Here is a 27,414-nt window from a genome sequence, read left to right as displayed (position 1 = left end):
CTTCAGTACCAACACCATCTTCGAGCTCATTCACCTCTCCTTGGAACCCCCGATCCAATGACACGTCATGATCACAGACCTTCACTTTGAGATTCTCGACAGCTGTCTGCACCGCTTTACATGCCTCGAATGTCGTAGGTAGGAGGGAGAGAAGGTCATAGGTGGAGGATGTGAGGGAGATGATGTTGTGGCTCAAGGCGGAGCTGCCGAGCTGGGAGAGGTCGTCATCGTGATTGGAGAGTTTGGAAGAAACACAACCCATAGTGTTGCTTTGCCTCGAAATCTGAGCTCAGAAATATAGTGTGGAATGACTGAGAGTGAAGGAGAATGAGAAGAAAAGGAGAAAATACAAGAAGTTATGACACGTGACCCAGAAGATGGAGTTATGATAGAAATTGGCTTCAGACCCCTCGTTGATAGAGAAAAACGAGTTTGGGTACTATATTAGTACAACTCAAAGTTGGGGTATTACATTGATCTTGCCACAAAAGTTTGAGTACCGATGTTGAAATTTTTTTTTGTGGTCACGTGCGGGACACGTGACCGAGATAACTAAGCCGTAACGGAAATTGGGCTCGGACCCTTCGTTGATAGCGAATTACAAGTTTGGGTACTACATTGGTACAACTCAGAGTTGGGGTACTACATTGACCTTGCCACAATAATTTGGGTACCGATGGCAAAATTAACTCTTTGTTAAATACCCCACTTGAATTCCCCACAAAATAGGTGTCATTTGCAAATTCATTTCCAATATTCAATTATCTTTTTTTTATATATAAAAAAAACTCTTCTTATATTTCTCATCTTTAATTTATTTCAAACTTTCTTAATCTATCACAAACTTTAAATTCCACATAAATATGGAACATTAGAATTCACAATTAACGAATTTCAGATTGATGGATTTTAAGATATCATCATTTATAAACTCCTATTTTAGATTTTATAATTTCTTCGTCCAAACGCCTCATAATTGAGTTTCCATTCTTTCCGGTGGCGAGCTTCTTCATCGTCCTATAAAAACTTGCGTACAAACTAGTATGTACGTGTGCGTACAAACTAGTATGTACGTGTGCGTACAAACTAGTATGTACGTGTGCGTACAAACTCTCATTTATTTGCACACTTTGAGAATATAAATACATGATTTTAACCGTTCAAAAGTTTAGTTTATTACTAAAGATAATTTCTGTAAAAGATCAACATAAACAAAAATCGTTTGTTTTGTCGATTAGATCAAACAAATGAACGGTTATGGTGAAAGTTAGTAGTCTCATGATCAACCGTCAATTTGTTTGATGCAATCGACTATGAAGACGATTTTTGTTTATGTTGATCTTTTACAGAAATGATCTTTAGTAATAAACTAAACTTTTGAACGGTTAAAATCATGTATTTATATTCTCAAAGTGTGCAAATAAATAATAGTTTAGACGCACGCGTACATGCTAGTTTATACGCAAATTTTTTCCCTCCAAAGCGGGAGTGGGTACCAAACTCTGTGCATTAGACATTGCAGCCGAGATTGGCACCAAGAACCCTGAGGCGCCGGCCATGTTGGACAGCATCCTGAAGCTCCTCACCAGTCACCACTCACTCCGTGATCAGTTGCTCTGTCATCAACGGCCAAAGGCTTTACAGCCACACCCGCACTTTGTGAATAATGAAGATTTCTTTAAGCGTCATGATTCCGTCATGAACAGTGGTTTGTATCCATTCTCTAGTACATTGATAATCTAAGCTATTGGTGATTGATTAATATCGATCGATATATGACGGGACTATATATTTACACATTCAAATATATATATATATATAGGTCGCTAGTGAAAGATGCAGTTGTTGAAGGAGGGAATCCGTATGTTAGAGCCCATAGCAAACACTTCTTTGAGTTTGGAGATGCAAACCCCAGGTTTAATCAAGATTTCAATGCGGGAATGGTCACATTTACCACTTGGTTATGAGTAGAATTCTTGATAGCTACAAGGGGTTTGAGCACCTTACCCGACTTGTTGATGTTGGGGGAGGTCTAGGGGTGACTCTCGGTCTCATCACTTCCAGATATCCTCATATTAAGGGAATCAACTACGACCTACCCCATGTTATAAAAGATGCTCCCCAGTATCCAGGTATGGTAATTAAGGTCTCGAACTAGTTATTAAAAAAAACCCACTTTAACTAATTCAATCTAAGAAACTGCATGTATTAATTTGTATTTGTTGATCATTAATACTGAATGCTAAATACATACACAAATGACAAAATGAAACTTATCTGCAGGTGTAGATCATGTAGGAGGAGACATGTTTTCTAGTATTCCAAGTGGGGAAGCCATTTTCCTGAAGGTATACCTACATTTTTGATTCTCAACTACACTGCTACACATATATGTTCATTTACCGTATATGTATATATTAATATATAGTTATATTTTTGGTTTAATATGAACTAGAATAGCTGCTTGTTTTAATATTTTTAACATGTATATATCGCAGCATATACTTCATGACTGGAAGGATGATCAGTGCATAAAGTTACTGAAAAATTGTTACACTGCAATTCCACATAAAGGTAAAGTCATTGTAGTCGAAGCACTTGTTTCAGTTGAGCCAAACACTAGCCCTGCTGAGAAGACCACTTCAGAATTTGATGTAATTATGATGGCTATGACCCCAGAGGAGGGAAGGAAAGAACCCAACAAGAATTCATGGGCTTGGCAACTGCTGCTGGATTTAATGACATCAAATGACTGTGTGCAGTTTTCTTCATTATGGAGTTCATTAAGTAGAGATGGCGCATGCTTTTATATATCTGTTGATTACTTGAATAATTGTACGGAAAAATGAAAACTTTCCAACTGCATTCATTTCATCTCAATTATGGATATTAAAAAAAAAACAAGAAAATTCATGAATGAAGCTTTGTTTGAGGATATTTTCTTTGCTATATATATATATAGCGTTTCTCGGTTTTTTCGTTCGGATTTCCGCTGTTTCTCTATGATCTGACGCCGGCGACGTCGTTTCTTCTCGCCGGAGAGACACCACACATTCCTAGACACTACTCCGATGAAGAATAAGGTGAAAGAGATCGAGATCGGAGGTCTTGCAGCAACCTCACTCAGAACTTCACCACCGATCATGGTGGATCTCAGATTCCGATCTCTTTCGCCTTCTTCTTCATCAGAGCAGCGTCTAAAAAGGCGTGGTGTCACTCCGGCAAGAAAAAAGGCATCGGCAGCGTCAGATCGAAGAGAAACAGCAGAAATTCGGACGGAAAAACCGTCTGAACGTCCGCAACTGAGATTTTCTGTATATATAGAAACGTAATCTAAAATTCTAAATATCAATTTACCCTTAAGCCCGAATCCAGGCCTCTTGGCCCGATTCCAAACCTAAACCGAACCCGGGTAGAGTTCACGTACTTGCCTTCCCTACATAGAACAGCCGACCTTGCCGGCAGCCAATCGATCAAAGCACAACCCCAACTTAGTTTAATCTTCTCAATTGATCAATCATAATCTTTTAACTTTGTATTGCTCATGCTCTGTAGTGAGGGGTTGAGGGAGTAGCAGCATCCGAATAGAGGCTGCTACATACCATTCTCACTTCACAATATTCTATTGCTTTTTCCATACATGTTAATAGAAGTTCATTGTTCTTTCTGATATTTTTCTTAGGGATGCTCGGTAAGATGTCTCGAAGATCGAAATTCAGGCACGGAATGTTCCTTCAAATTATTTCATGCTGATATTTCAAATTATAAATGGCAACAATGGTTATAATTTCAATCACCATTTTCTTTTGTAGTGGTTCGGTTATAATTTGAATCACTTTGTAGATGCAAAGACAGCAAATTACAGAGGTTAACTGATACGAGGTTCACTGATGTCTCAGTTTCAAAATGACAGCAAGGGTTATTAGCCGTTCATGTTTATTGAAGGAATGAAGGACCTAGTGACAAGTTCATGATTGGAGAAGATAGTTACAACTTACAAGTTGGTCTTGGATGTAAAACTCCAAACTCAATTTTGCCTCTTCTTCCAGTTGTGCCAGAAACTATAGCCAGCTATCACTGCTGTGAAGACCAAATTCCATCTTGATGTGCTTAATCATGATCAGTGACTCAAATTGCTGGAGGGAAGGGGAGGAAGCATGGAGTCAGGGTGCAGGGGTGCTGGTGACTTTCCTGCACTACAGCTCAGGTAATTTGTATAATCTTAACTACCTCTATGTTAATATATCAATTGCTTGCATAACAAATTCATATATGTTACGAACGTAGTTACAGACTAATAAACTTACTACTGATGCTAGATTTACAGGCATCAGATATGAGAACTGAGAGTTCAGTTATCTTAGAGTGGCATGGCGACATTTGCTAGACACCGTAAGATCTTACATAAAGAGTTGCAGTTAGACTCGGTACGTACTGATCAAATTATACGTCTTTAGCTATATTAATCCAAGTTTTCTTTAGTTGTTTCACTTGTTTGATGCTTACATCTTTATCCACCCTCTGGAAGTTTCCTGAAAGATAGAGTAGCATTCATCTGATACTCTATTAGTCTCTTACATATAAATGATATGATCAGTTTCTGTCAGATCATTCAAACAGTATATACTGTACTCATTGTCTATTGAACCACATGAAACTTAAGGTTTTTTTTTATATGAAACATGAAAGTGATGAAACTTAAGGTGAAAATACATTGGTTTTTATATTAAGCCATGCACCTGTGCATATATTCTTTTTTTTTTTGGTTACAACCTGTGCATATATTCTGATTCTTGACTACCTCATTTCTTTGCCTTTTAAAAATAACAAAAAATAGTGTCCATGTGTAAAGCACATAAATATGATAAGAAACATATCTTTGATGATGAATTGTGATCGACATATGGATCTTCCACTACACTACCTCTGCCTTCATCACCTCAATAATTCACTACCTAACAAGAATAATCATTTACCACCTACCACTTCTCATATTATATGAAAATCAGACACATATGAAATGCCTTGTTGCCTTGCATAGTTTTGTACCCTATAAATAAACTGGTTTCGTTTGAGTTCAGAATTCAGAAAATTCTGAACCTGTAATGGCGTCCACAAAAGAAGAAGAAGAAAGCTTCTGCTATGCAATGCAGCTGGTGACTTCTACTGTTCTGTCCATGTCCATGCAATCAGCAGTTGAGCTTGGAGTTTTCGACATCATAGCTAATGCTGGTGCCGGTCGAGGTCTATCCTCACGGGAGATTGCAGCTCAGATAGACACCATGAACCCTGAGGCGCCCATGATGTTGGATCGGATCCTCAGACTATTGGCAAGCCACTCTGTGCTCAGTTGCACTGTTATTGATGCTAATGATGATGATAGTGGTGATGGCCCTAATTTTCAGAGGGTTTATAGTCTTGCTCCTGTGTCCAAGTACTTTGTGAAGAGTAAAGAAGATGGTGTTTCTCTAGGCGCCATGATGGCTTTGATTCAAGATAAGGTCTTCCTGGATAGCTGGTATGTACGTCTTTCCTTGTTAATCTCCTTCTTCAAATTTTTGAGTTTAATTAGTGCAGACAATAGACTATAGATGTGGATATATATTACTTCAATTAGCATTTCCACCAGTCAGAACCTAACTCCAATTTGGTACACATTGAAATTTAGGTTCCAATTGAAAGGTGCTGTTGTGGAAGGAGGAATCCCATTCAACAGGATCCATGGCAGACATGCCTTTGAGTATCCAGATTCGGACCCCAGGTTTAACCAAGTGTTCAACTCAGCAATGTTCAACCATACCACTATTGTTATCAAGAACATTCTTGATCTCTACACGGGTTTTGAGCACCTTAAGCAACTTGTTGATGTTGGGGGTGGCCTCGGAGTGACTCTTAGCATAATCACTTCTAGATACCCTCATATCAAGGGCATCAACTTTGATCTGCCTCATGTCATCAAAGATGCCCCTTCTTACACTGGTATGACTTTTAAGTATTGATTTTCAGGAATTTTTGTGGTTTGATCTTATTGTCATAACATGTTCGAAACTGCCTGTCCGCATTCATCACCTATATTTTTTTGATTCGGGGGTTAAATTTCTTTGCAGGAGTGGAACATGTTGGAGGAGACATGTTTGCAAGTGTTCCATGTGGGGATGCCATTTTCATGAAGGTGATTTTTCAGTTTCTCAAGCATTATGTTTCAGTTTGTGAACTTGTGTGAGTTTTTCTATTTAGAATATGTTTTGTTAATTAAGAATAGGCTGTTTGATGTTGCATGTTTTGCTACATTGTAGTGGATACTTCATGACTGGAGTGATGACCACTGCTTGAAGCTTCTGAAAAACTGTTACAATGCCATACCAGACAATGGAAAAGTAATTGTTGTTGAAGCACTTCTTCCAGTTGTGCCTGTGACCAGCACTGCTGTGAAGAGCACCTCCCAAATGGATGTTCTTATGATGACACAGAACCCGGGAGGGAAAGAGCGGAGCGAACAGGAATTCATAGCCTTGGCAACTGCTGCTGGGTTTCGCGGCATCAGATATGAATGTTTTGTCTGTAACTTTTGGGTTATGGAGTTCCTTAAGTAGATAGGCAACCGTAGAAGTTCCTATCAATAACAAAGATACTCAAGCCTCGATGCCTCATCTAAGATTCTGATTTTTAGGGAGTTCATTATATTGTTTGCAATTGCTTCTCTGCGTTACGACGGGGCTCAAATATGCATGATGAAAGAAAATATGAAGTCATTAACTGATCAGAACTGCACATAACCTGCAAATTATTTTACTTAGTTTTCTTTTATCTTTTCCATTCTAAAGTAACAGATCAGAAATGAAGGATGTTCCAATATAGTACTAGTTACATGTATCTTGCAGACAAAGTACACGACATTGATTTCACCGTGGTTAGGACAAGTTTATGCAAAGAAAATGAAGGATGTTCAAATCTTCATGAACGATGCTGCAAGAATTAAACTTCAAAAACCGGCCACAAGTACATATTTCCAAATCATCTCGGCAGCTTTACTTTTCTGGCTTTGTTCTAGCTGCTTCCAATTATCTCTTTGTATGTGTCTTTTACCTTCTGTGTCAAAGCTTCCCTGAGATATCAGAACAATTCGGAGAAATTAATCACCGCTTAAGAAATTGAACTTGTAATTACACTCCGGTGAAGGTAGCAACTAGATATTTACCTGTCTGGTTTGAACACCAGGTTCTTGTATGCAAACCACTGCAAAGACAGTAGTAAGAAATAAGAAGTTGCATTCTATGAAGTGGTTGATACAAAAACACACTGATGTTCTTGTACATTACTCTATTCATCTAACAAAAAAGAAAGCCACTTACTCCAGTATAGCCAATGCCAACAAGCTCAAGGGCACCAGGAATCAAGGGAAGCCTATCAATTGCCTGTTACAAATACCGGGAATCGAGCAAGAAATTAATCCAATGGATTTAAGAACATATCAACCATGAAGAATTCAAAATGCCAATCATCTAAACTGACTACAGGATACACACCGAAATCAACCCGGTAGAGCCCCATAGTGCAACAACACCAGCTACTGCAAGTGAAGACACTGCATACTTGTCCTCAACTTTCTCCCACTAGAAAAAAAAAAGGAATTATTCTTGTTATACAATCTTCCTAAATTTCTTCATACAAATAAAGATTGGACTAGTAGTTGCTAAAATGAGTTCAAAGGCTTACAGCTTCTTGAACTGTCTTAAGAACATCCGGAAGTTCAGTTGTTGCAACTTCTGCAGGTGCTTCCCCAGTGGCCATGGCCATGACATTGCGAGCAATCTTACGGCCTAAAAGTGAAAACAATCAATATAGTGGTACATCATTACTCACAATATCTAGGCATGCTCGAAGAGTCGAACGTGTAGACGATTCATGTCATCATAACAAAACTTATCAGATATCTAATAAGAGAACATTACTCATGTGTGATGAGTCCCTATATCTAATAATCTATGCAAGAAAAATATTACTTGGCAGGTAGTTATAATATGATCATAGTACAAAGTATAAGATTAGTCGTATGAAATACTCACAATAGGCAGTGGTCTTCCCTGGGCGGTTTTGAGACTGCACCGGTGGAGGAGGAAGTGTGGGGAGTGTCACACATTGTGGTGATGGTGCCGCGGAGTGGCGAGGAGCCTTGGTGTCAAAAGGGGTGGAGGAGGAGGAGATGGTAAGTGTGGAGGAGGCAGAGGCCATGGCTTTACTGAATCCTTTACAGATTATTTAGGTCCTATGAGAGATTCTGAGGCCAGCAGGATAGAGTAACTTGCTAGTTGATACAATATGATAATGAGTACCAATTTATTTCTGGGTTTGTTTATTTTGGAAGGTTTGGTAGTTTGGAATGGACTGTGGGAGATGGTGTTCTCTCAAGTTTTCAAGGTGGAGAATCACTCATTGCACTTTCATTTGGATAGGATAGGCATTTTGTGGTGTGAAGATTTAAATAGAAAGGGTCCAGCAGGTTGGAACTCTATTGTGACAAAAAAGCCTTCACTTGTATTATCTTCAATTCTATAGGGCCAAATATTATTTAAACTTACCTGAGTGAAAATATGAGCAAAATATCTCAAACGTCTCCATCATGCTTGCTTTATATATGGAGAGGACTCAAGAATGTATAATATCTTCTTGTTGAATTACTGATAGGATGTTCAAGATCACCCAATATGAGAAGAACTTGGTACCTAAGATCAATTTGTATGTTGAACCTTAGGCATACCGATAAAGAGTTGCATTTAGTAAAAATTAAATTGCAATGAAAATGAAATTGTAAGTTCATGACAATGTAGCATCTGCAGATCAATGTTACTGTTCATTTGTGCCTCGCGACGAACATACAGATATTAGGAAATTGTGGGCTGTTAGCCATGAGCCCATAGAGCACTTTTTTCTTTGGTTGGGCCTTCATTGAAAAGTTTCTTCAAAATTAACCATCCTGGTAATTTTCTTCCCGACTTTACATTAGATTCCTAAACAAACACTTGTTGACGAACCATCTTTTTACCTTCTGGGCGTTCTATTTATAGCCTTATAGGTTGTGACTGCAACCCATGTTTCTAGTTTCTACCCTATATATATACATCATCGATCATTCGAACAGTAGCTAGTGTGTACTCTATGGTCCAGGTTTGCATGCCTCGTTGATCCTGCGGTTTAAAGGTAAAAACACAAAGGGGGAAAAGGTGAAAATAATTGAGGGGGAGATAAGTTCGAGGTGAACAATTATGCTGGTTAGAAAGGGATGGAGGAAGAAGCACAAGCCTAGGAAAAGGGCTTTTCTTCCCTTCCCCCAGTCCCCAGTCCCCACCGCACTGTGACTCGTGCTTGTCTTCTTAGCCAACTTCATTCCAAATATAACATGGCTTTCATGCATTACGGCCACCACCTGTTTGGTAAATAGACTCGAAGAAGAGCTTCACGTTTCTTGAACTTTTGCTGGTATCTCGCCCCATCTCTACTGCTCAGAACTATGAGGTTGATGAGATGGAGATCGATATGACTCATATGAGTCCCCATGTATATACATGATTCCTTCACCCACTCTTCCTTGCTTCAAAGTGCCCGGACACTAGCTGTCTAACCTCATGTAAACTCGGGTACTTAACACTTCATTACTATACTCACGTAAACTTTCTAGCTAGACTTCCCTTGCACACATGATTAGTCTTTTTTCTTTTCATATGGATATTGTATCATACCGCAATCACATTATCTATATTATTAATAAAGCAAACAGACTTTGTCAACCAAAACGTATGTGAAAATACGTTAATGATCTCAGACTATATAATAATTTAAATCATAATTTAATATATGAAGGATATAATAGTAATTACAAAATGACATACATAAATTACAAAAAAGAAAAGAAAAAAAGACAGTGAGTAGAAGAAGTTATCTGCAATAACTTATCTATCCCCACTACTTTCATTCTTTACAAAAAAAAAAAAAACAATCCTACACACATCGTGTGTATGTGCAGTTGATCGAATCACTTGAATGCTAGTACATATTAATTAAATTACTTATTTCCTATATGAGACTCAAATCTAATGAATTAGTGTGTAACGGCTCATTCGGTTTTTCTTCGCTCTTCGTTGAGTTCGTTCAAGCTCATTGACAGAGTTGTTGGTAACGACTTGATTGCAATATATAACAATGCAAAGGACCTAGTTGCGAACGTTTACAACTTACACGGACAATATTATTGTTAAAAATTGAATCATAGAACCCAACATAACAAATCTGGTCCAGTCAAACTACACGAACGCAATCTGTGATCAAAATGAACCCAAAAGGAGGAGGTTGAAATAAGAAAAGTAAAATGAAGGAGACCATGCACGGTTTCAAGGAGAACGACACCAAAAAAGCCATGAGTACGTACGGGACAACTCAGAAGCCGAAAGCTAAAACCATTAACAACACAGATATTTATTCATTCGAATTCGTTCATTTTCATATAGGCCTCTCTCTCTCTCTCTCTCTCTCTCTCTCTGTACTTCGTCATGCAACCGTGCAAAGTCCAGAAGGGAAATGCTGATCTGTGCGCGTGTGATCCGAGTCTGTCAATGCGTGATTGACCGGACAAAGCCCTCCGGCTCCTCCCCTTGATCAATTTGACACTGTTTTTCCTCTGTGGCGTTTGACTTCAGAGGAAGCAAAGGCTAACGTCTCAGACTCAGACCAGGCCATCGTCATCGATCGGCCTTAAATTCTGATGAGTGACGACGATGAGTGTGACCACCAGTCAAAGCAGCGTGGGTGATATGATTAAATGGAAGCCTCTCTTCTGATCTGATCGACTGTACGGCGGAGATAGGGTGGAGGGTAGTGGCCCGCAGAAAGCACGTACAGACTACAGAGTCTTCGAGGAGATTTCTGGCAAGACACTGTTAGGATTTTGATGCCCTACTACGATGTCGCTGAGGGAATCAATCTCTTACGTACCCTGATTATAAAATCATAAATATTTTCATTACTTGTACCAAGAACAATATAGAATTAACATGATGGATTTTATTATAAAAGACCATGCATGTCAGCCTTATATGGCCGAAAGTTACAGAACCTAGCTAATCCATGTTCAGACTTAAGTCACTCAACACAAGCAAAGAGAAACTAAAACGAGTTTTTGGTACGGTTTTGCTTGGTTTAGATTTATCATTGATGAGTATTTCTTCTTGCTTCTTCTGCTAAAAAGATTAAATTTAAAACAAAATTGGGATTAGGACTTTTATTTCTCTGTATATATTTTTTCATTTCAGAGGGTAAAGCATGCAGGCACACGATGCTAGCTAGGTAGGTTCTCTTTGGAATTTGAAGTGTAGAGAAGACTAACTAGCTCCCCGCTCTGAAGAACCCTGGTATTTTCTTCTTTGGAAATTGTTAGAGATGAGAGATCCCACATCTAAGAAGTGATAAAGAAAATAAAGTTTATAAGTGAGTGGATAATAATCAATTGTACCGATGCCTTTTGTGATTAAAACCCAACACCTTTGAGGTGGCTAAGTTGGGACAATATCGGTACAGTTGGTCCACGGGCCACGCTTGTCGCTGTTTAACATGGTATCAGAGCACAGGTATTGTCCCAACGTAGCCACCGCACATGTGTTGGGTTTTAATCACAAAAGGCCTCGGTACAATTGGTTATTATCCACTCACTTATAAGCTTTATTTTCTTTGTCACTTCTTAGATGTGTAATCTCTCATCTCCAACAGAAATTGTACTAATTTTGGTAGTATCACGAAAGAGTAGGTTGAAGTTTTTTTTTTGGCTCCGATGAATGAGAACAAAAATCTCAGCAATGATATAGATTCTTGAAGCATCTCTCGATCTTCAATACTTGTATATATGCTATGAAGTGCATGCAAGTCACCTCAGCGTAACACGCAACTGTCACAAATTAACCTAGGCTGAATCTCAAAGATTCTCTCTTGGGGTGGCTATGGTGGTGAACTAATGGTTGGTTGAGTTTTTTTAACTAGTTCGATCATGTATATTTTTCTATCAAATGCATGTTTCCTTCTCATGCAGAAAAATTCACAGCACTAAACTAAATAATTGGTTAAGTATGCTACATCTAACGCTATTCTATCACCGGAAATTGACAGCCACCCATGTTGTACTGAACTACATCATCTTATAGTTTGATGCAATGCTCAGTTTAATCTATCAGGATATATAGATGAAACATGTATTGAAAATTGCTTTAAAACATTTTGCGAAGTAAGCAATTTACATGTGTACATAAACTACATTTAGAGGTTGGAAATTTTAGATGAACTCATTAAGTGTGGACTAATGAAGGATACTGTGACACCGTACTGTAAATAATTTATGATGCCAATGCAATTCTGGATTTCGATACTCTATAAAACGAAATTGTGTCCAAAACGGTAGCCTAATAATTCACCTCTTGTAATAAATAATAGATATTTGGAGAAATTGGGATGATCCTTGTCCAAAATTTTTGTAAAAAACTACACTTCAAACAATAAAAGGATGTCCAAATTCTATCATACTTATTCTCAAAAAAAAAAAATTCCATCACACCGAAATAAAGAAGTTGGAATGAATTGTCCCATCAAGCATGGCGAACGTGGTCATATGGATATAGCATTGGATTTATATTGGAAAAGATCGAACCCCAAAATGTTAAACAAAGAAAGGGAGTGCTAAGTACCAAAGTGATCCAACATATCAAACACTTTGGCAATTGCCATGCAATGTTCAAAGCTAGACATACCAAAACTGCTGACGGCGTTTTACTTTGTTAATAGTACCAACCACATTGAGACTCGCAAAGTCTCCTAAACATTAGTGTAATAGTGTAATCAAATCAAATATGCCTAAGCTAATGGTCAAGTATAGTTCTGGAAATGCGAGATTTGTATTATAGTTCTGCTTCTCCCTCCAAATATATGCATTACAGAATAGTGACTATACTGCAATATAGAACGGAGGCTCTCTTTTCCAAATAAAACAGTCACTTACTCCCATATAGTCTCAGACAAATGTTCCTTTTTGGTCCATTACAACTTCAATGTATCCGAGGCCAGCAAAACCCGCTTCGATAAATCCCTTTCAGATTGAATTATGGAATTAGCTTTCTAATTCTTACAACTTTGCACTATTTTTTTTACCAGCATGAATTACCATTTTGATACCAGTCAACCACTAGGTGTAACACCCCTTCTAACTTTATACTGTTCATGATCATTTCTCGTTAATGTTCGGTTCTGTCTCTTTTTATCGAGTCGGACTAATGAAAACTGAAGCTGTATTTAATTCTTTCAACTAAAGCTTGATATTAACTTACCACAATCTTATATTAACAAACTAAGGATTATGAAACGTGAATTTTTGTCCTTTCATTTAGCACAATTTGAGGGGGGTTAATCATGCTACTCAAGCCACATTACCAACTGAATTTGAGGAGATGATTGAAGACATTGGCTTAAGAGTAAAAACAAAAGGGATGATATGGGGGTGGTGATCGAGCTAAGTAGCAAAGCAACAGAAAGGGCTGAATGATGAGTTTTCTGATGCATTATTTTTTTCAGATCAAGGAAGGCAATAACATGTCATGGAGCACATAGCTAGATGATGTAGATTGGGACTGACCTTGAAGAAAAGCTGTGGAAAACGAAAAGAACTACGCAGACCCAAAATGAATAGGACGACTGAGGCTCTTTTACACATGGGGATATGTGTTCCTGCCTCCCTCTTTCTTCAGTCTTCATCATCGATCCTTATGCCAATTTCTCAGGCCACATTTTCAGGCAGCTATCTTCATTATTAAAGTGGAGCTATGTGTATATATGTTTCTCTACCTCATCACCCCATTTGACTTTGCCCCCATGTCTTTCAGAGTTCAACTCCATGCCTGTATCTCATTTCATCATGTCATGATACGTTACAACAGTAGTGTATAATGTATTATAACAAATTATAGACACCATTTTAAGGCACTGAGTTGGGTGGAAGCGGGTGACATGCATGCGTGTCTAACCTTATATGGGTTTTCTGCAATCGTAACCTGGCTGTGCCTCTGTCATTGTTACAGTGCTACTGGCTTCAGTTTCATCTTCAAAGTTCAATTCTTTACTGCTGGTATTTTCAAGTTAATGAAATTAAATTGTTTGGGGTGCAGAAAATGAGTTTGATAAATAATGAGGTGGAATTCGATATACTTTATCAGCATATTAGTCCACCAGCTAGCATCAGGTGCAATACATGTGGGGGTGGTACCACTTCTTCTGAGCAACAATAAAAAACAAATAACAGTGTGCATGAGCTTCTATGGAGATGAAAGGAACTGAGAATTTTCGTTCACAAGCTTCCAGAATGGAGCACATGGGAGTGAGCCAAAGTTTGCCGCACATAATGCCAATTTAGTTCACATATCAAGCTCTCTGTAGCCCTAGCCCCTCTCTCGTCTCCTATCCTCTTGCTTATTTAACTAACCACTAGCCCTTAAGTTGGATCGCAGAACAGTAAAAGAACCTGGGTTAAATGTTAATCTTCATCCCCAAATTGACAGTAAAGTTTGATTAGTGCCCATGGAGAGGATGAAGAACTAACCCAAAGAGGCAGGAAAAAGCTTGCATAAAGCATGATGATGAAGCACCTTCCATCCCCATGGTCTGTAATTCATATGGATTCCCCCAAAAGTCAATTGTGTAAAGAGAAGCATCCTTTGAAAGATGTAATGATGAGAATCAACAACAAAATGAAAGAAAGCCCTCAAAACTTGGAAAATTATCGCACACCCTATATGCATGTTATGACATCAAATCTATACACATGCGCAGCAGATGAACCCTAAAAACTTCACAACTATTCATAACCATGGTGATGATAGGTAGGCCCCTAAGTCCCCATTTTCCTCCAAAAAGAAAAATAAAGCAATCACAAAGTAACTTACATTTGAGCTGGGATTAATAAACAACTCACACAATACACATTCATACTGAGAGAGACACAATCTCCCATCCCCAAAAGAGTGAAAGATGCAACTCACCACCTTACATTTTTTTTCCCTTTTTTTTTCTCTACTCTATCTAGCTAAGAAAAGAAAGTTAGCTGCTTCTTCTGGAGAGCCTCTGAGTCCTGAACCAGTTAATCAGCTGCAATTGATGAAGCTGAATATTTGATGTACTGCTCTAGCAATGTCATCTGCTGATCCTAACTTACAACCCTCCTCAATCTGCAATACCAAGTTCACATTAGATTTATACCCACAGCTTCACAAGTCACACATTTTCCAACAACAAATGAAAAAGAAACTTCATCAAGGACTAGCATGGAATCCTAGATAGCTTAGGCTACATGCTAGCCTGGTACCTAGCTCTAGGGGTTGCTTGAGTTCCAAGTCAGAATGGTTTGACTAGAAAAAGACAAGGGGAGTAGACAGAATGTTGAAAAAACAATATGATTTAAGAATTTGGTGTCATACCTTGAGATTGAAAGAGTAGAGAACCTTGTCTTCTGAAGAAGTAATGTTGAGGTGTAAAACTGTTAGCCTGATGTCTTCAAAGGCAACAAGCGCTCTCACTAACTGGCCAGGCCTCTTATAACACTGGACCTTCAAGTTCACATGGGTTTGGATCACTGTAACATCTACTTCTGCAGCCTCAGACTTGTTTTGTGCGGTGAATCCATCGTCCCCATAAGTGTTACCTTCCTCAGTAGAACCGATTCTGCACTGGGAGAGAGACATGAACATTCCATTTGAAGGCATTGTCATGGCTGATGATGAAGATGGTGAAGATGACGACATGGAGTTGTTAATGTTAGGGTCAACATTGTTGGTGGTGAAGCCTTCAGCTCTTCTCATTCTCTTGTGTGCTTCAAGGGACTGTAGGTGTTGCTCTAATTCCTTCACAAAGTCTATTGCTCCCCCAACTATAGAAGCTTGGTCACCCTTTGAGATTAAGAAAGCATTTTCAGTAATGACACTAATTTAAACCAATTTAAATTTGGTTACTGCAGTAAATTATTACCCTTTGAATGTAGGAAGGGGGCATGAGGGATTTGAGAACATTGAGATGGTCATTCATTTGGCGTCTGCGGTTGCGCTCAACAGCAATGTGGGTCATTCTCTGGCTCTCTACCTCCTCTTTGTTCTTGGTTGGTCTTGTTCTCTTGCGCTTTCGTCTCTCTCGGGTGGCCGGAGAAGAACCCGATTTGGTAAACTGGGTCTGGCTCTGGTTAGGACCCATTTTTGCTGAGTTGAGTTGTTGCATTTCTTGGTTGCAATCTGAGCTCACACCGCCACCACCCTCAAGAGTACCAGAAGCTGAAAGTGGGTTGTTATGGTGAGGCTCTTGTCCTTCAGATTTAGCTGGTGAATGATACAACTGTTGTTGACTGTCATGAGTTACACAGCTCTCTAGTGCCTCAAGTGTCTGAATTTGGGCACTTTGGGTATTTTCCATTTCAGGCCATGCTGCATTGGTCTTGAGGTGCTGTAGTCTTAACAGTGATTGAAAGCTCGTCTCTTTTTGAGTGAAATCACAAGGAGGGAAATCAATGCTTTGTAGCATCTGAAGAAATGGTATTCTATCTTCCAACCCTGAAAGGTATTGTGCTTCTTCTTCTTCCTCAAATCTCAAGCCATTTGTGGTGGTGAATTCGTGCTCGAAGCTTTGCAAATCCAAATGGTCCCCAAAGAACTGAAAATGGCATACCAGAAAACCCCATTAAAAATGCCAAAAAAGAAAGAAAAGAAAGCACACAACACAAGACAATTTTAGTTAAAAACTGACATGGATTGGGTGGGGAGGGTGGTTCTGTCTCAAGTTCTCAACTTTGAATATAGAATAAACTTGGAATGAGCATAGAATGAAAAAGAAAGAGTGCATCAGATTTTCTGGTAAAGACTGGCATTGCAATGAATGGAAAAGAAAGAAAGAAAGCATCTTTGAAGGAAATGCAGTCGATTTCTTGAATCTTTGACCATAGGAGAAGAGAAAAATAAAGGGCATGCACAAATTAGGAAACCATTAGCATAAAACATACACAGGGATTTATGGGTCCTTGGAGCCTCTCCATTACTGAGCAGCAAGGAGGTTGGTGAAGAAGTCCTAAAATAAAATGGCCACCTTTCTCTCTCTATCTCTCTCTCTACCAACATTCCATAGTGAGATACAAATGCAATTAATGTGAAATCTTCTCACATTCCTCTGTGTTCTGGTCGATGGGGAGTGAATAATCTGAAAATGGAACAATATTAAATGCTTGGCCGGGGTGCTGTTGCTGCAGTTTGCTCGAGAAGAACTCTAGAGTGAACAGAGAGGGGAGTACAAGAGAGAAGAAGTTCGGTGGTTGAGATGGAGGGGCCTGAGAGAGAGAGAGAAAGAGAGAGAGAGAGAGAGAGAGGTGAAAAAGAAGGGTGAAATCCCAAAATCTGAAAATGGGAAATACTAAGATGAGGTAAAGAAATGAAGGGTGGGAATGGACACACTCTTGAGTTGATTGAGAGTGAGGATATGATATGGTACTATGGTAGATATACATGAGAGAGAGAGAGAGAGAGAGAGAGAGAGAGAGAGTTGGTGAGGTGAAGACTTGGCAGAAGAGAGAAGAGAGAAGGGGGGCTAGGTTGTCTGGTTTGCAAGGTCCCAAGCATTATTGGCGGTGGCAGTTTTGTCCAGCTGCGAGGACAGACAGTTGTGGGGACTCTCAGAGAGACTCATATATCTTCCTCTACCTCTCTGAGTGCACACTGCACAGTAAAGAGAGAGAAGAAAGAGAGAAGGGAAACTTTCCAAAGCTTCCTTCTATGGACTGTGTCATTTAGTCAGATCATGGATCAGTCCCAATTTCCCATATGTCAACCCGAGCCTGCAAACCCCAAACCCAGCCCGACCCAAATCTCTGTTTTACCGACGGTCAATGTATTTATATTAATTCTGTATACAAAGAGATGGATGTCATTGACATACCTCTGGAGGAGAATCCTTGCAGTATACAACCGATGGAACTTCTCTTGAGATGGGTGATTTGTACTTCCGCTCTCGATCACGGTCTATCATCGGCTTGTTTTGGGTTTGATTTTTTATTAATTCGTGTAAATGCTAGATTGCACGTCCAAATCTCGCGTTTAGTCTTGTTCATGAAGACGTCGTAGGTTTACTCTCAATCATGTTGTTTTGCTCGTTTAATCTTCCATAATCTCACCGGCCGTTGTTGCCTATTTTGAAACAATAAACAGGTTAGAAGGAGATGAAATATTTTTTTGTTTTGTTCCGGAAATACTAAAACTTACTACAAACAATGGCACAGTTACAAGCTTCACGAAATTAAAAAAAAAGTTGACTAAATTTGAAGTTACTGTATTTGTTATGTAAAAGAGATTGTATCCCAGCACGTATCCATTCAATTCCTCAATATATGAACTTAGTACCACATCTATGCAGTCAGGCAATCAATAAAACCATAACTAGCAGAATTGTTCACAATTAGACTAATTCGATCCGAACAACATTTCAGAAAACAAAAGTGAAATAACTAAATAAACCCCTAAATAAAGTAACAAAAACAAAACTTCAATCTACAAATTGAACTAGGTAGATGCACAAGGCATACTCAGATGTGGAGTCTCTCGATCTCAAATCAAGTTTTCAAATGAAAATTTAAACAAATTATTCATTACAACTTACAACTTGAAATCAATGAAAGAACTTTGAATTCAAAGGGAAAATAAATCTATTAAACAGAGTGGAGAAATAAAAACCCTCTTGAAAAATGAAGCATAAAGCTTAAAATAAACTGAGAGGTGGAAAGTGAGAGATATATAACGGCAGCTCATACAGATAATTCAAAGCAAAGGTGTCTAATTCGTCAACCATTCCACATGCTCGACATTAAGTTTCATTGTGATTTCTGCCTTATAGAGATAGTCATAATGGGCTTTGTTTTGGCTTCGTAAGGGTACTACTTTCCTTCGCACCGAAAATCTTTCTCATGCAAGCCTTCTTATTCGTTGGTTTTTTTTTCTTCTTCGCAAAAATGATAATGTATTGAGATCCATAGTTCAAACGTTTTCTTATAACAATATAGCAAGTTTTATAGTTTTCAATTTTTCAAGTCTGCAACATCACTTCTCGATTTATGAATACTTTTTACTTATGATTCGCATGTGTACGTAGCACATCTTAATGCTTGCCTAAATTTGTACTCAACGGTTTCTTGAATAAACTTTCCCATATACAGTATATAGAAACACTGAATAGTTTTCACATTTGGTAAATTGCAAAATCTCTCCATGCCGCCAACCTTGTTTCACAAATTTCTTCGAATTTGCAACTTGGTTTAATTTCCCAATTCCCAAACAAGACTACAGTTAAAACTCTTTAAACCCCTTCACATCCAAACAAACAATGAAGCAAAATCACGCTTCTCATTCTCAATAATCAAACTATCCTACCCACCAGCTCGTATGTTTGACAATTAATGTGTCGGGACCAAAAAATTTGTCTCTAAATGAAGTCCAGGATGGGACTGAATCCTCGCTCATCTCCTCTCCTCCCAAAAGCATTGACATTGGACACCACACACTTCATGATTTCGATAAAGATACTAGTTCCAATATCATACATATGATACGTACTATTATTGTTTCTACATTATTTTTTGGTATATACATGATGATTGATATATATCTGTGAATCTGTGACTACCTAATCGTTCGGCCCCTAATGTTTTGTTTCCATGTTATGCTGGGATATCTGTCCTTGTACATAAACAAAATGTCCCAGTTACTTGGATAGCTATGCCCCTTTGAGCTTCAAATCATTCAATCACAGATCACATGGATGCATGGTTCTTTTCAAGTTGCTATAGCATTACCTCTCTTTCAAGGCACACTACAGCTCCCTCAAAGTACCTAATTTCGTCTAAGATTTCGCTGAGATTTTGTAACAAGGATAATCCATATGAATTGAATGGTCATCTCTTATCGTTTTTGCTTTGGTTGCTTCAGCACCACTTATGCTGTCACCCGTTTTATAACCAGTTTAAGCATGCCCTCTGTCCTTTAGTTTTCCCTTCTTTTTTGTTTCAGGGTAACAAAGATGGATGTGAATGGCAGCTAGCCAACTTGTCTGTACGTTCACATTTAATTTGCAGCATAAGTAATAGAACAGTTCAAAAGCTCCCGTCTTCATCAATCCGTTATGAACTGATCGATCGATAAGTGGAAAGAAAGTAAACACGTATGGCATTCTTCTCTTCTCTTATGTGTTCAGGTGGGATAAGCCAATAGTCGAACTAGTTCACGATGAATTATGTAATTGTTCAGATGCAACCAGTACTCCAGTACTATGAATACCAATCTTGCACCAGCTAAGTAGTAACTGTCCACAATTGTGCCTTTCGAATATCTTTATTACTTCGGCCTCTTTGAAGCAATTAGTTGTACACTTCCTTGCCATCTCGATCTTGCTCATGCGCGCACTGGCCTCGATCACTCTTTGGTTTCATTTAACAGTGAACATTCTTGGCACTTAACTAGAACAAACTTTTATGTGAGATCGATTGCCTTCACACATTGATCCTGCACTCTCGAAAACAAAGTTCTAATACCATATATTAGATAACGACTAGTCCTAAAACTTGATCGAGCAGCTAGGTGAATTGAGAGTAAGTGAAATTTTTTTTACTGATCCAGCTATTCTATCTTATCCAAGCCATTGCCTGCATGTATTCTCATCTTATATTTTAATCCAGTGCTGATCTTTAAGCCGCATAACCAGAAGCAGATCGTTAGCAGATAATGCAAAATTGTTTCTTCTGCAAGATGCCATTCCTCAGCAAGAAAATAAATAAACTAGAACTCATGAAGGGGAGCCATCATAATATGATTATTACCAAAAATATATATGGCGCTACTCATGTCAGTACTCGAGCACGGTCCGGTACCTGAAAATTCCAAATATACTTGGAAGTAATGGATTGATATTAAAACCTTATCCTCTTGACTGCTTACAAGGTCAATCTTCACTGCTGCCACATCAATATGTGTACAAGATATGGCTGCCTACAAATCTTGCAAGATTTATCTCAATAAAGAGATTCTTCCACAATTTATATATAGAACAAACTCTTCAGTACATGTACGGTAACAGATACACAAGAGAAGCCCAGGTAAGGGGTGTTTTTGATTACATGTTTCAGAAGCTGAATACTTCATTACATTCCTACAATCCTACTTCAGTAGTCCAGAACAATATAGAACACCCAGTTTGATGCTCCCATAAAACAACTCAATTTCAAGAGCCTTGCATTTACAAAAAGCAATCGATCATCATGCACAGCAGTTGACATCAAGTTATATCACCTTAAAGTTCACAAATTAGGAAATTTGACATGCAACCGTACGAAAGCTAGCTAGCTAGCTCAGGGACAAGTAAAGTTCACAGGCTTTTCCTACTATTTGAGGGTGACAAAATACCTCTGGCATCTTTGTACGTATAAGAAATCAAATGTACACCCTGAAGCCAACATTACAGTCTAGCCAGGTTGAACATGGCAACCAGACACCTTTCACATGGTCAATCATCAAAATGGCTTTCAGTATAATTAGGCCTACATAGGTACATGCACAGTGCTTCTTCAAACTCTCCTGTGGAGAAACTAGAGTAACTTCTGAGTTCTTGTGCATGGTACACTTATTCATTGATAAAATACGCTAATGACTGCAATACCTGAAGATTTTAGGTCCCAGTTATAAAAAAAAATACTATAAAGATGTTGAACTTGCTAGCACAAGTTGAATTATAACGTGCATTTCTTTAAGAATTTGTCGTATTCTTATATGCTGCCTAATCTTCCCTTTAGAAAATTATAAGAGGCAGCAAGCTTGGGAAAACACATTTTGTTCCGGGGACAAAATATAGTCTCCAAAACCATCGCATTTTGTATTTTCATAAAACTGTTTAAGGATAACATTTTCTGTGCTTATCCAAATATAACTCACTTAACAACTTAGAATTAGTCACCATGAGACTTGGTCTAAAAATTACGTTAGATAAAATTAGTTGTATATGACTCTATGACCACGGTAAACTCTCTTATATAAGGGCACATATCTATCAATAAAATTTAGATTGATTTTTTTAGGAGAATGAAATGAATTCATTAGGCATCAAGCCAATACGAGCAACGAGGCTCTACGATCAAAAAGATCATGCAAAGGGCCGGGTGACAAGCCACCCTTAGTAGGCACTATCAACTAAACAGAATATAACGTAACGAAACGCAATACAGGGTCAAGACCCGCTACACTACACTCACCCGAAGGGATGAGCATTATTAGAGAAAATAAAGAAACTAGGGCTAGCATAATACATGAAGTCCACAAGGCCCATAGAAAAGTAAAACCCTAAGCCTAAAAGTTGACTTAGCCATGTCACCACCTCCACTTCTCCGAGCACAAAAATCACCGCCGCACCACCGCCCACTGGTCCACTTCCTAATTGTCTAGAAGATGCCGCCATTCCAGAGAATCAAGACGCAAGCCTCCCCACCAGAAAGATAAGAAGAGACTTGAAGAGCACCAAAAACACTACATAGAGAGATCATGCACCCCAAGAGCAACACCACAACTACCCCAATGAGTAAGCCAACACCTTCGTTGCTGACAAGAGACAAACATCCTCTTGTGCCACGCCCGAAGCCAAACCCACCACCGCACAATTCGAAAAAGCAACAAAATCGAAACAAAGCCAAATCAAACAATCAAACCCTCGGGCATCACATATCCATAAAAGCTGATAGAGCGTTAATTAAAACGTTTATAATAAACCCTGTAAAACATCATCGTTAGTATAGAATAAGCATGGATCGTTTTTTCCGGGAAATTGAAGGGAACTCTAAACTTTTAGTGTTAACAAATAATGGGGGTTTGAGATTGATTATTAACTACTAAAATAAAACATAAATTACTATTTACATGATCGACTTATCTTTAACAAACTTAAACCAAATTTACCACTACACCACATAATTACAAGTTCGAACCTATCATGCATTCTAATTCGACCAATTACATACTTTTTAGACACCAATACAATTAGAGCCCTTAGGGGATAATCTAATCATGCAAGATTTCAATTAACATTTAGATTGACTTAGGGCCTAATCTAAATTTTCATGCAATCGAATTCAATAACACTTAGAGTAGAAAAAACAAAATTACATTTAAGCACCAAATCTTTGTTGGAGACATGTTTCATGTATGGCGTCACCCACCATGGTTTCACATGCAAATTTTCAGAATTTTTACCACTTTTAATCAACACAAACCGAACCTACTTTGGGCATGATTCGATTTGTGTTAATATGGTTGATGAATCTAGCACTCAAACACAATCTTAGGGACTGCATCCAAGCACTAAATTCATATGCACATATCTGAAAATTATCTAAAAGTATGAGAAAGATGGTTAGAACACAACAATAGAAATACAAACTCATTAATTATAAGAAACCATCAATTCAATAAATATCCAAAAATCCAATAAAACAATCTGAAAATTTTGATTTTTAATACAAAACAATAATTCCACACAAACATCATACTACAATCTTCATAGACAAAGTATTGTAAAAAAATCAAAAACGAACAAACCCATGAAGAAGAGTTGCGAGAATCACACGTTGTAGGAACCTTGGAGGTGTGTCTTCAATGGTGATTTCGGTGGAGATGGAATTGGTATATGGGGGAGAATGGCTTGTTGTTTCGGTGAATGATGTTTGAGGTAATATTTTGGTAGAGTTTTGGCTTTTGAATGCAAAGGAGAAGTAATCTTATTTGAGAGATGAAGTCATGTATATATAGAGGAAAGAGAGAGGTATGCTTGGTTTGAACTTTCTTTTTTCTTCTTAATATAATGTCATGCTTTAATTTCCTTAAATCATGTCATGCTTTATTCCATAAATCATACCATGTTTTATTCCATAAATCATGTCATGTTTTATTCTATAAATCATGTCATGTTTTATTCCCTAAATCATGCATGTTTTATGCCTTTAATGATCATTTTCTATTTAATTATTGCATGACTTGACTCCATCTCTTTTTCTTTAATTATCTATTCAATCCAATCTGAAAATAAGAAAATAAAATCATAAGTAAGAGATAATTAGTTTTAAAACCTAACAAAGATTCTTGGTCAAACTAGGTCTCTAGACCCATTATGCGTTTTTAACTCATGTAAGCATACAAATGCATCTAATACCGCCCAAGACTCTTACTACGACTCAATGACTCAATAGTACAATAATAAGGGCTAAACAAAGTACAAATTGAGGTAAAAACATGTTAAGAACGTCGCACAAAATGATCCTATCATCCACTCCCTGATTGTCCAGAAGATGCCGCCATTCGAGAGAAACAAGACGCAAGCCTCCCCACCAGAAAGATAAGAAGAGACTCGAAGAGCACCAAAAACACTCCATAGAGAGATCATGCACCCCAAGAGCAACACCACAACTACCCTGATGAGTAAGCAAACACATCTGTTGCTGGCAAGAGACAAACATCCTCTTGTGCCACGCCCGAAGCCAAACCCGCCACCGCACAATTCGGAGAAGCAACAAAATCGAAACAAATGCAAATCAAACAATCAAACCCTCGGGCATCACATATCCATAAAAGCTAAAGGGGACTCCAAATTATCAACACCCATCTGGCGGCCTCATGGCCACGACGAGGCAAGCCTCACTAGCGCGGAGCACCACCGGATGGGAAAACTATGGTAGGGAGGCTGTTGTATGGCGCTTTGGGGGGGGGGGGAGGAAGTGTTTAGTTTTTTTTTAGTTTTATGTTATTTTAATAAAATTTAGATTGATTTATCATTCACTATACTTGTATACATTGTTTATATCTCTTTATTTTTCTACAACACGTAATCACCACGAAGCTATCTAAGCTTCAAATTCCTCCCTTAGTATCTTTGTGTTGACACGCCATTCTTGATTTCTTGTGCGTACATATATAGTAGCAATTAATATCAACCCCCTTTGCATCTAGTGATCAGTGAAGAAGTAAGATTTATTTAAAGTTCATTATTGATCAGATCTTAATGATTGTGCAAATGCTATTACTTGAATTCGTACTATTTGTGTTAGCAACCATATATAGCATCACCATTGAATTATTACGCTATTGCGAAAACATAACTGATTTGCTATGATGAAGTAATTTCATAGCTCGGAAGTCCAATAATGTTTCTATTTTAAAGTAATTTCATAGCATTGAACATAAACAAGATTGATCATTGCTATGATAAAATAATTTCATAGGCATTGAAGAGATTATATTTGCTAATTGCTATGATAAAGAACTTTCATGAGCAAGGAAATGCAGTAAAAATGGTGCTATGTTGATGCAATATTGGTTGTTTGAGTACCAATATGTTTCATGGCAATTAGATCGAAGCAAACTATGCAAAACAAACTGCTAAACTTAATCCATGCCACCATATAGATTTATGCCATGGCTGGTGTCCAAAATAAACCACTTGCAGAGGACTATGAAAATTTTATGGCCTACATTTGTAAGTCATACAAAAGAAAATCTCATGAAGCTTGCAAATCGATCACTGCAAGACTAAATCAAATGGGCATGAAAAACTGATTCCTTGAGTTTGCGTGGTAGAATAAGGAAGAAACTCTACCTCTTAAGCCCGACAGGCAGACATTTTGCCAATTGTTTATATTGTCATTAGATATGATAATTGAATCTAACGCTGATTAATATAACATAATTGAAAATAACCAGTAATATAATATGGTATGACCAGTCTTTTGTTGTTCTATTCTTATCTTTTGTGAAAAGAAAACTTTCATGAGCATATGATTATGAAGAAGTAATTTCATGAGCAACATAATCGATTTGGTTTAGGTCTACTCTAAATTTATTGGAAATATTATATGTTACAAAAGTCTTTAATATTGCGACACTATTATTCCTCTCTTGTTTCTCAGAATGTCAAACATGCAAAGACTTAAATATGCTAAATTAGACTCCAATTAACAATGGGCGACTAACATTAAGAATCGCCTCATTGCAAGACAAGTGTCAAATTAGTTATACAAAATAAGGCATATATAAATTTGATAAAGTATGAGGTTCATCTTAAAGAAGAAGATCGATATGGCAATGAGTCAATGACGTCAATCTTAAAATTGCAAAACTTCAAATATGCCAAGATCATATAGATGTTGCAACTTTGGATTGGTGCATTTTCAAGAATGTTAAGTAAAAGGCTTTTATGCCTTAGTTTATGAGTTAAAAATTATTTAGTTAGACAAAACCATGACGTTATTGATGGTAATAATTGACAAAGTGTCAAATAATTATTGTGTACCCTTATATTTCAAGTACCAACAAAATTCATAAAGTGATAATGAGCATAAAGTTGCATTATCTCATGGCTAAGATGTAAACAAGTATCTATAAAGACCAACCTATTTTAAGAACTACATGTGTAATCACTATGTTCTAACAATGAATCCAAAAGAATTTCATGAATCGATTCAACTAGCTTGCAGACATATTTGATATGTAAATGTTGCACCGCCACACAGTAATATGAGATGAATAGTTAGAGAATATGTATTATATTGGACATGAGTCTCTAATGATATATAGTATGTGGTATAAAATACTTGGCAGACAATCTTCCCGTCGTTGGGGGAGATAAGAGCAAATAATTTTCAACAATAACAAGATGAAGTGTTGTGGTTTGTCCCCACTAAATATGTCTTATTTTGATCTCTAAACCGCACAATATGATAGTGAAGTGCTTAGAATACTACTCAATCTTCAGAATGTAAATTTCGACGTCTTATGCGTTATTTGATATTGATAAAGTGATGAGATCACATACATGTTACAAACATGTCTGCAATGATTGTAGTCTACTCAAGAAGATATGGTACCACTATAAAAAAAAATGGGCATGTTACCGCCGTCACTATTAATCATCGATACTCAAATTTGTCTCATTATTATATTTATGGATTATGGTTAATTATTATTGGGGGGCGCCTCACAAGTTACAACATATTCCTAAGAATATATAAATCTCTACAAATTACATATTGAGACATAATGATATCGAACTCCTCTAGTGTTGTCCTTTTTTATCAAAACTCCTTGTAATGTTTTGGTACGCTTTGCTAGAGTATTTCTTAGATCCATACAAACATCGCTCCCAAACTAGTTATGTTTTTAAGCTAGGGGTATGTTGTGATATCTTGGAGGTATACTAAGCATATTTCACCCCTAATTCTTTTTATCAATAACATGTTCTTTTCAAGATTTTACTAAATGAAGTTCGACATGAAGAATTTTGAGGAAG

General features: G+C 37.7%; 3 protein-coding genes and 1 pseudogene across 3 annotated transcripts; 2 read left to right on the top strand and 2 right to left on the bottom strand.

The window, feature by feature from the left end:
- Positions 1-358: 358 nt before the first annotated feature.
- On the top strand, positions 359-2,752 carry LOC126803681 (caffeic acid 3-O-methyltransferase 1-like; annotated as a pseudogene).
- A 2,191-nt stretch (positions 2,753-4,943) lies between these two features.
- Positions 4,944-6,964, top strand: LOC126803893 (caffeic acid 3-O-methyltransferase-like). The gene is made up of 4 exons (XM_050531616.1): positions 4,944-5,518; positions 5,669-5,979; positions 6,108-6,172; positions 6,297-6,964. The coding sequence occupies exons 1-4, from the start codon at positions 5,106-5,108 to the stop codon at positions 6,591-6,593; spliced, it is 1,086 nt and encodes a 361-aa protein (XP_050387573.1). The 5' UTR covers positions 4,944-5,105; the 3' UTR covers positions 6,594-6,964.
- On the bottom strand, positions 6,959-8,440 carry LOC126803894 (protein CURVATURE THYLAKOID 1B, chloroplastic). The gene is made up of 6 exons (XM_050531617.1): positions 8,067-8,440; positions 7,717-7,820; positions 7,527-7,613; positions 7,353-7,415; positions 7,199-7,236; positions 6,959-7,105 (listed from the first exon to the last, which is right to left on the bottom strand). The coding sequence occupies exons 1-6, from the start codon at positions 8,230-8,232 to the stop codon at positions 7,048-7,050; spliced, it is 516 nt and encodes a 171-aa protein (XP_050387574.1). The 5' UTR covers positions 8,233-8,440; the 3' UTR covers positions 6,959-7,047.
- A 6,629-nt stretch (positions 8,441-15,069) lies between these two features.
- LOC126802869 (transcription factor bHLH57-like) lies at positions 15,070-17,358 on the bottom strand. The gene is made up of 4 exons (XM_050530576.1): positions 17,063-17,358; positions 16,045-16,716; positions 15,498-15,965; positions 15,070-15,248 (listed from the first exon to the last, which is right to left on the bottom strand). The coding sequence occupies exons 1-4, from the start codon at positions 17,093-17,095 to the stop codon at positions 15,165-15,167; spliced, it is 1,257 nt and encodes a 418-aa protein (XP_050386533.1). The 5' UTR covers positions 17,096-17,358; the 3' UTR covers positions 15,070-15,164.
- Positions 17,359-27,414: the final 10,056 nt, after the last annotated feature.

This window comes from Argentina anserina, chromosome 7, assembly GCF_933775445.1.
Source record: "Argentina anserina chromosome 7, drPotAnse1.1, whole genome shotgun sequence".
Classification (NCBI taxonomy): Eukaryota; Viridiplantae; Streptophyta; class Magnoliopsida; order Rosales; family Rosaceae; genus Argentina; species Argentina anserina.
The sequence above is the reverse complement of the archived record's forward strand: the minus strand, read 5'-3'. Positions and strand labels throughout refer to the sequence as shown.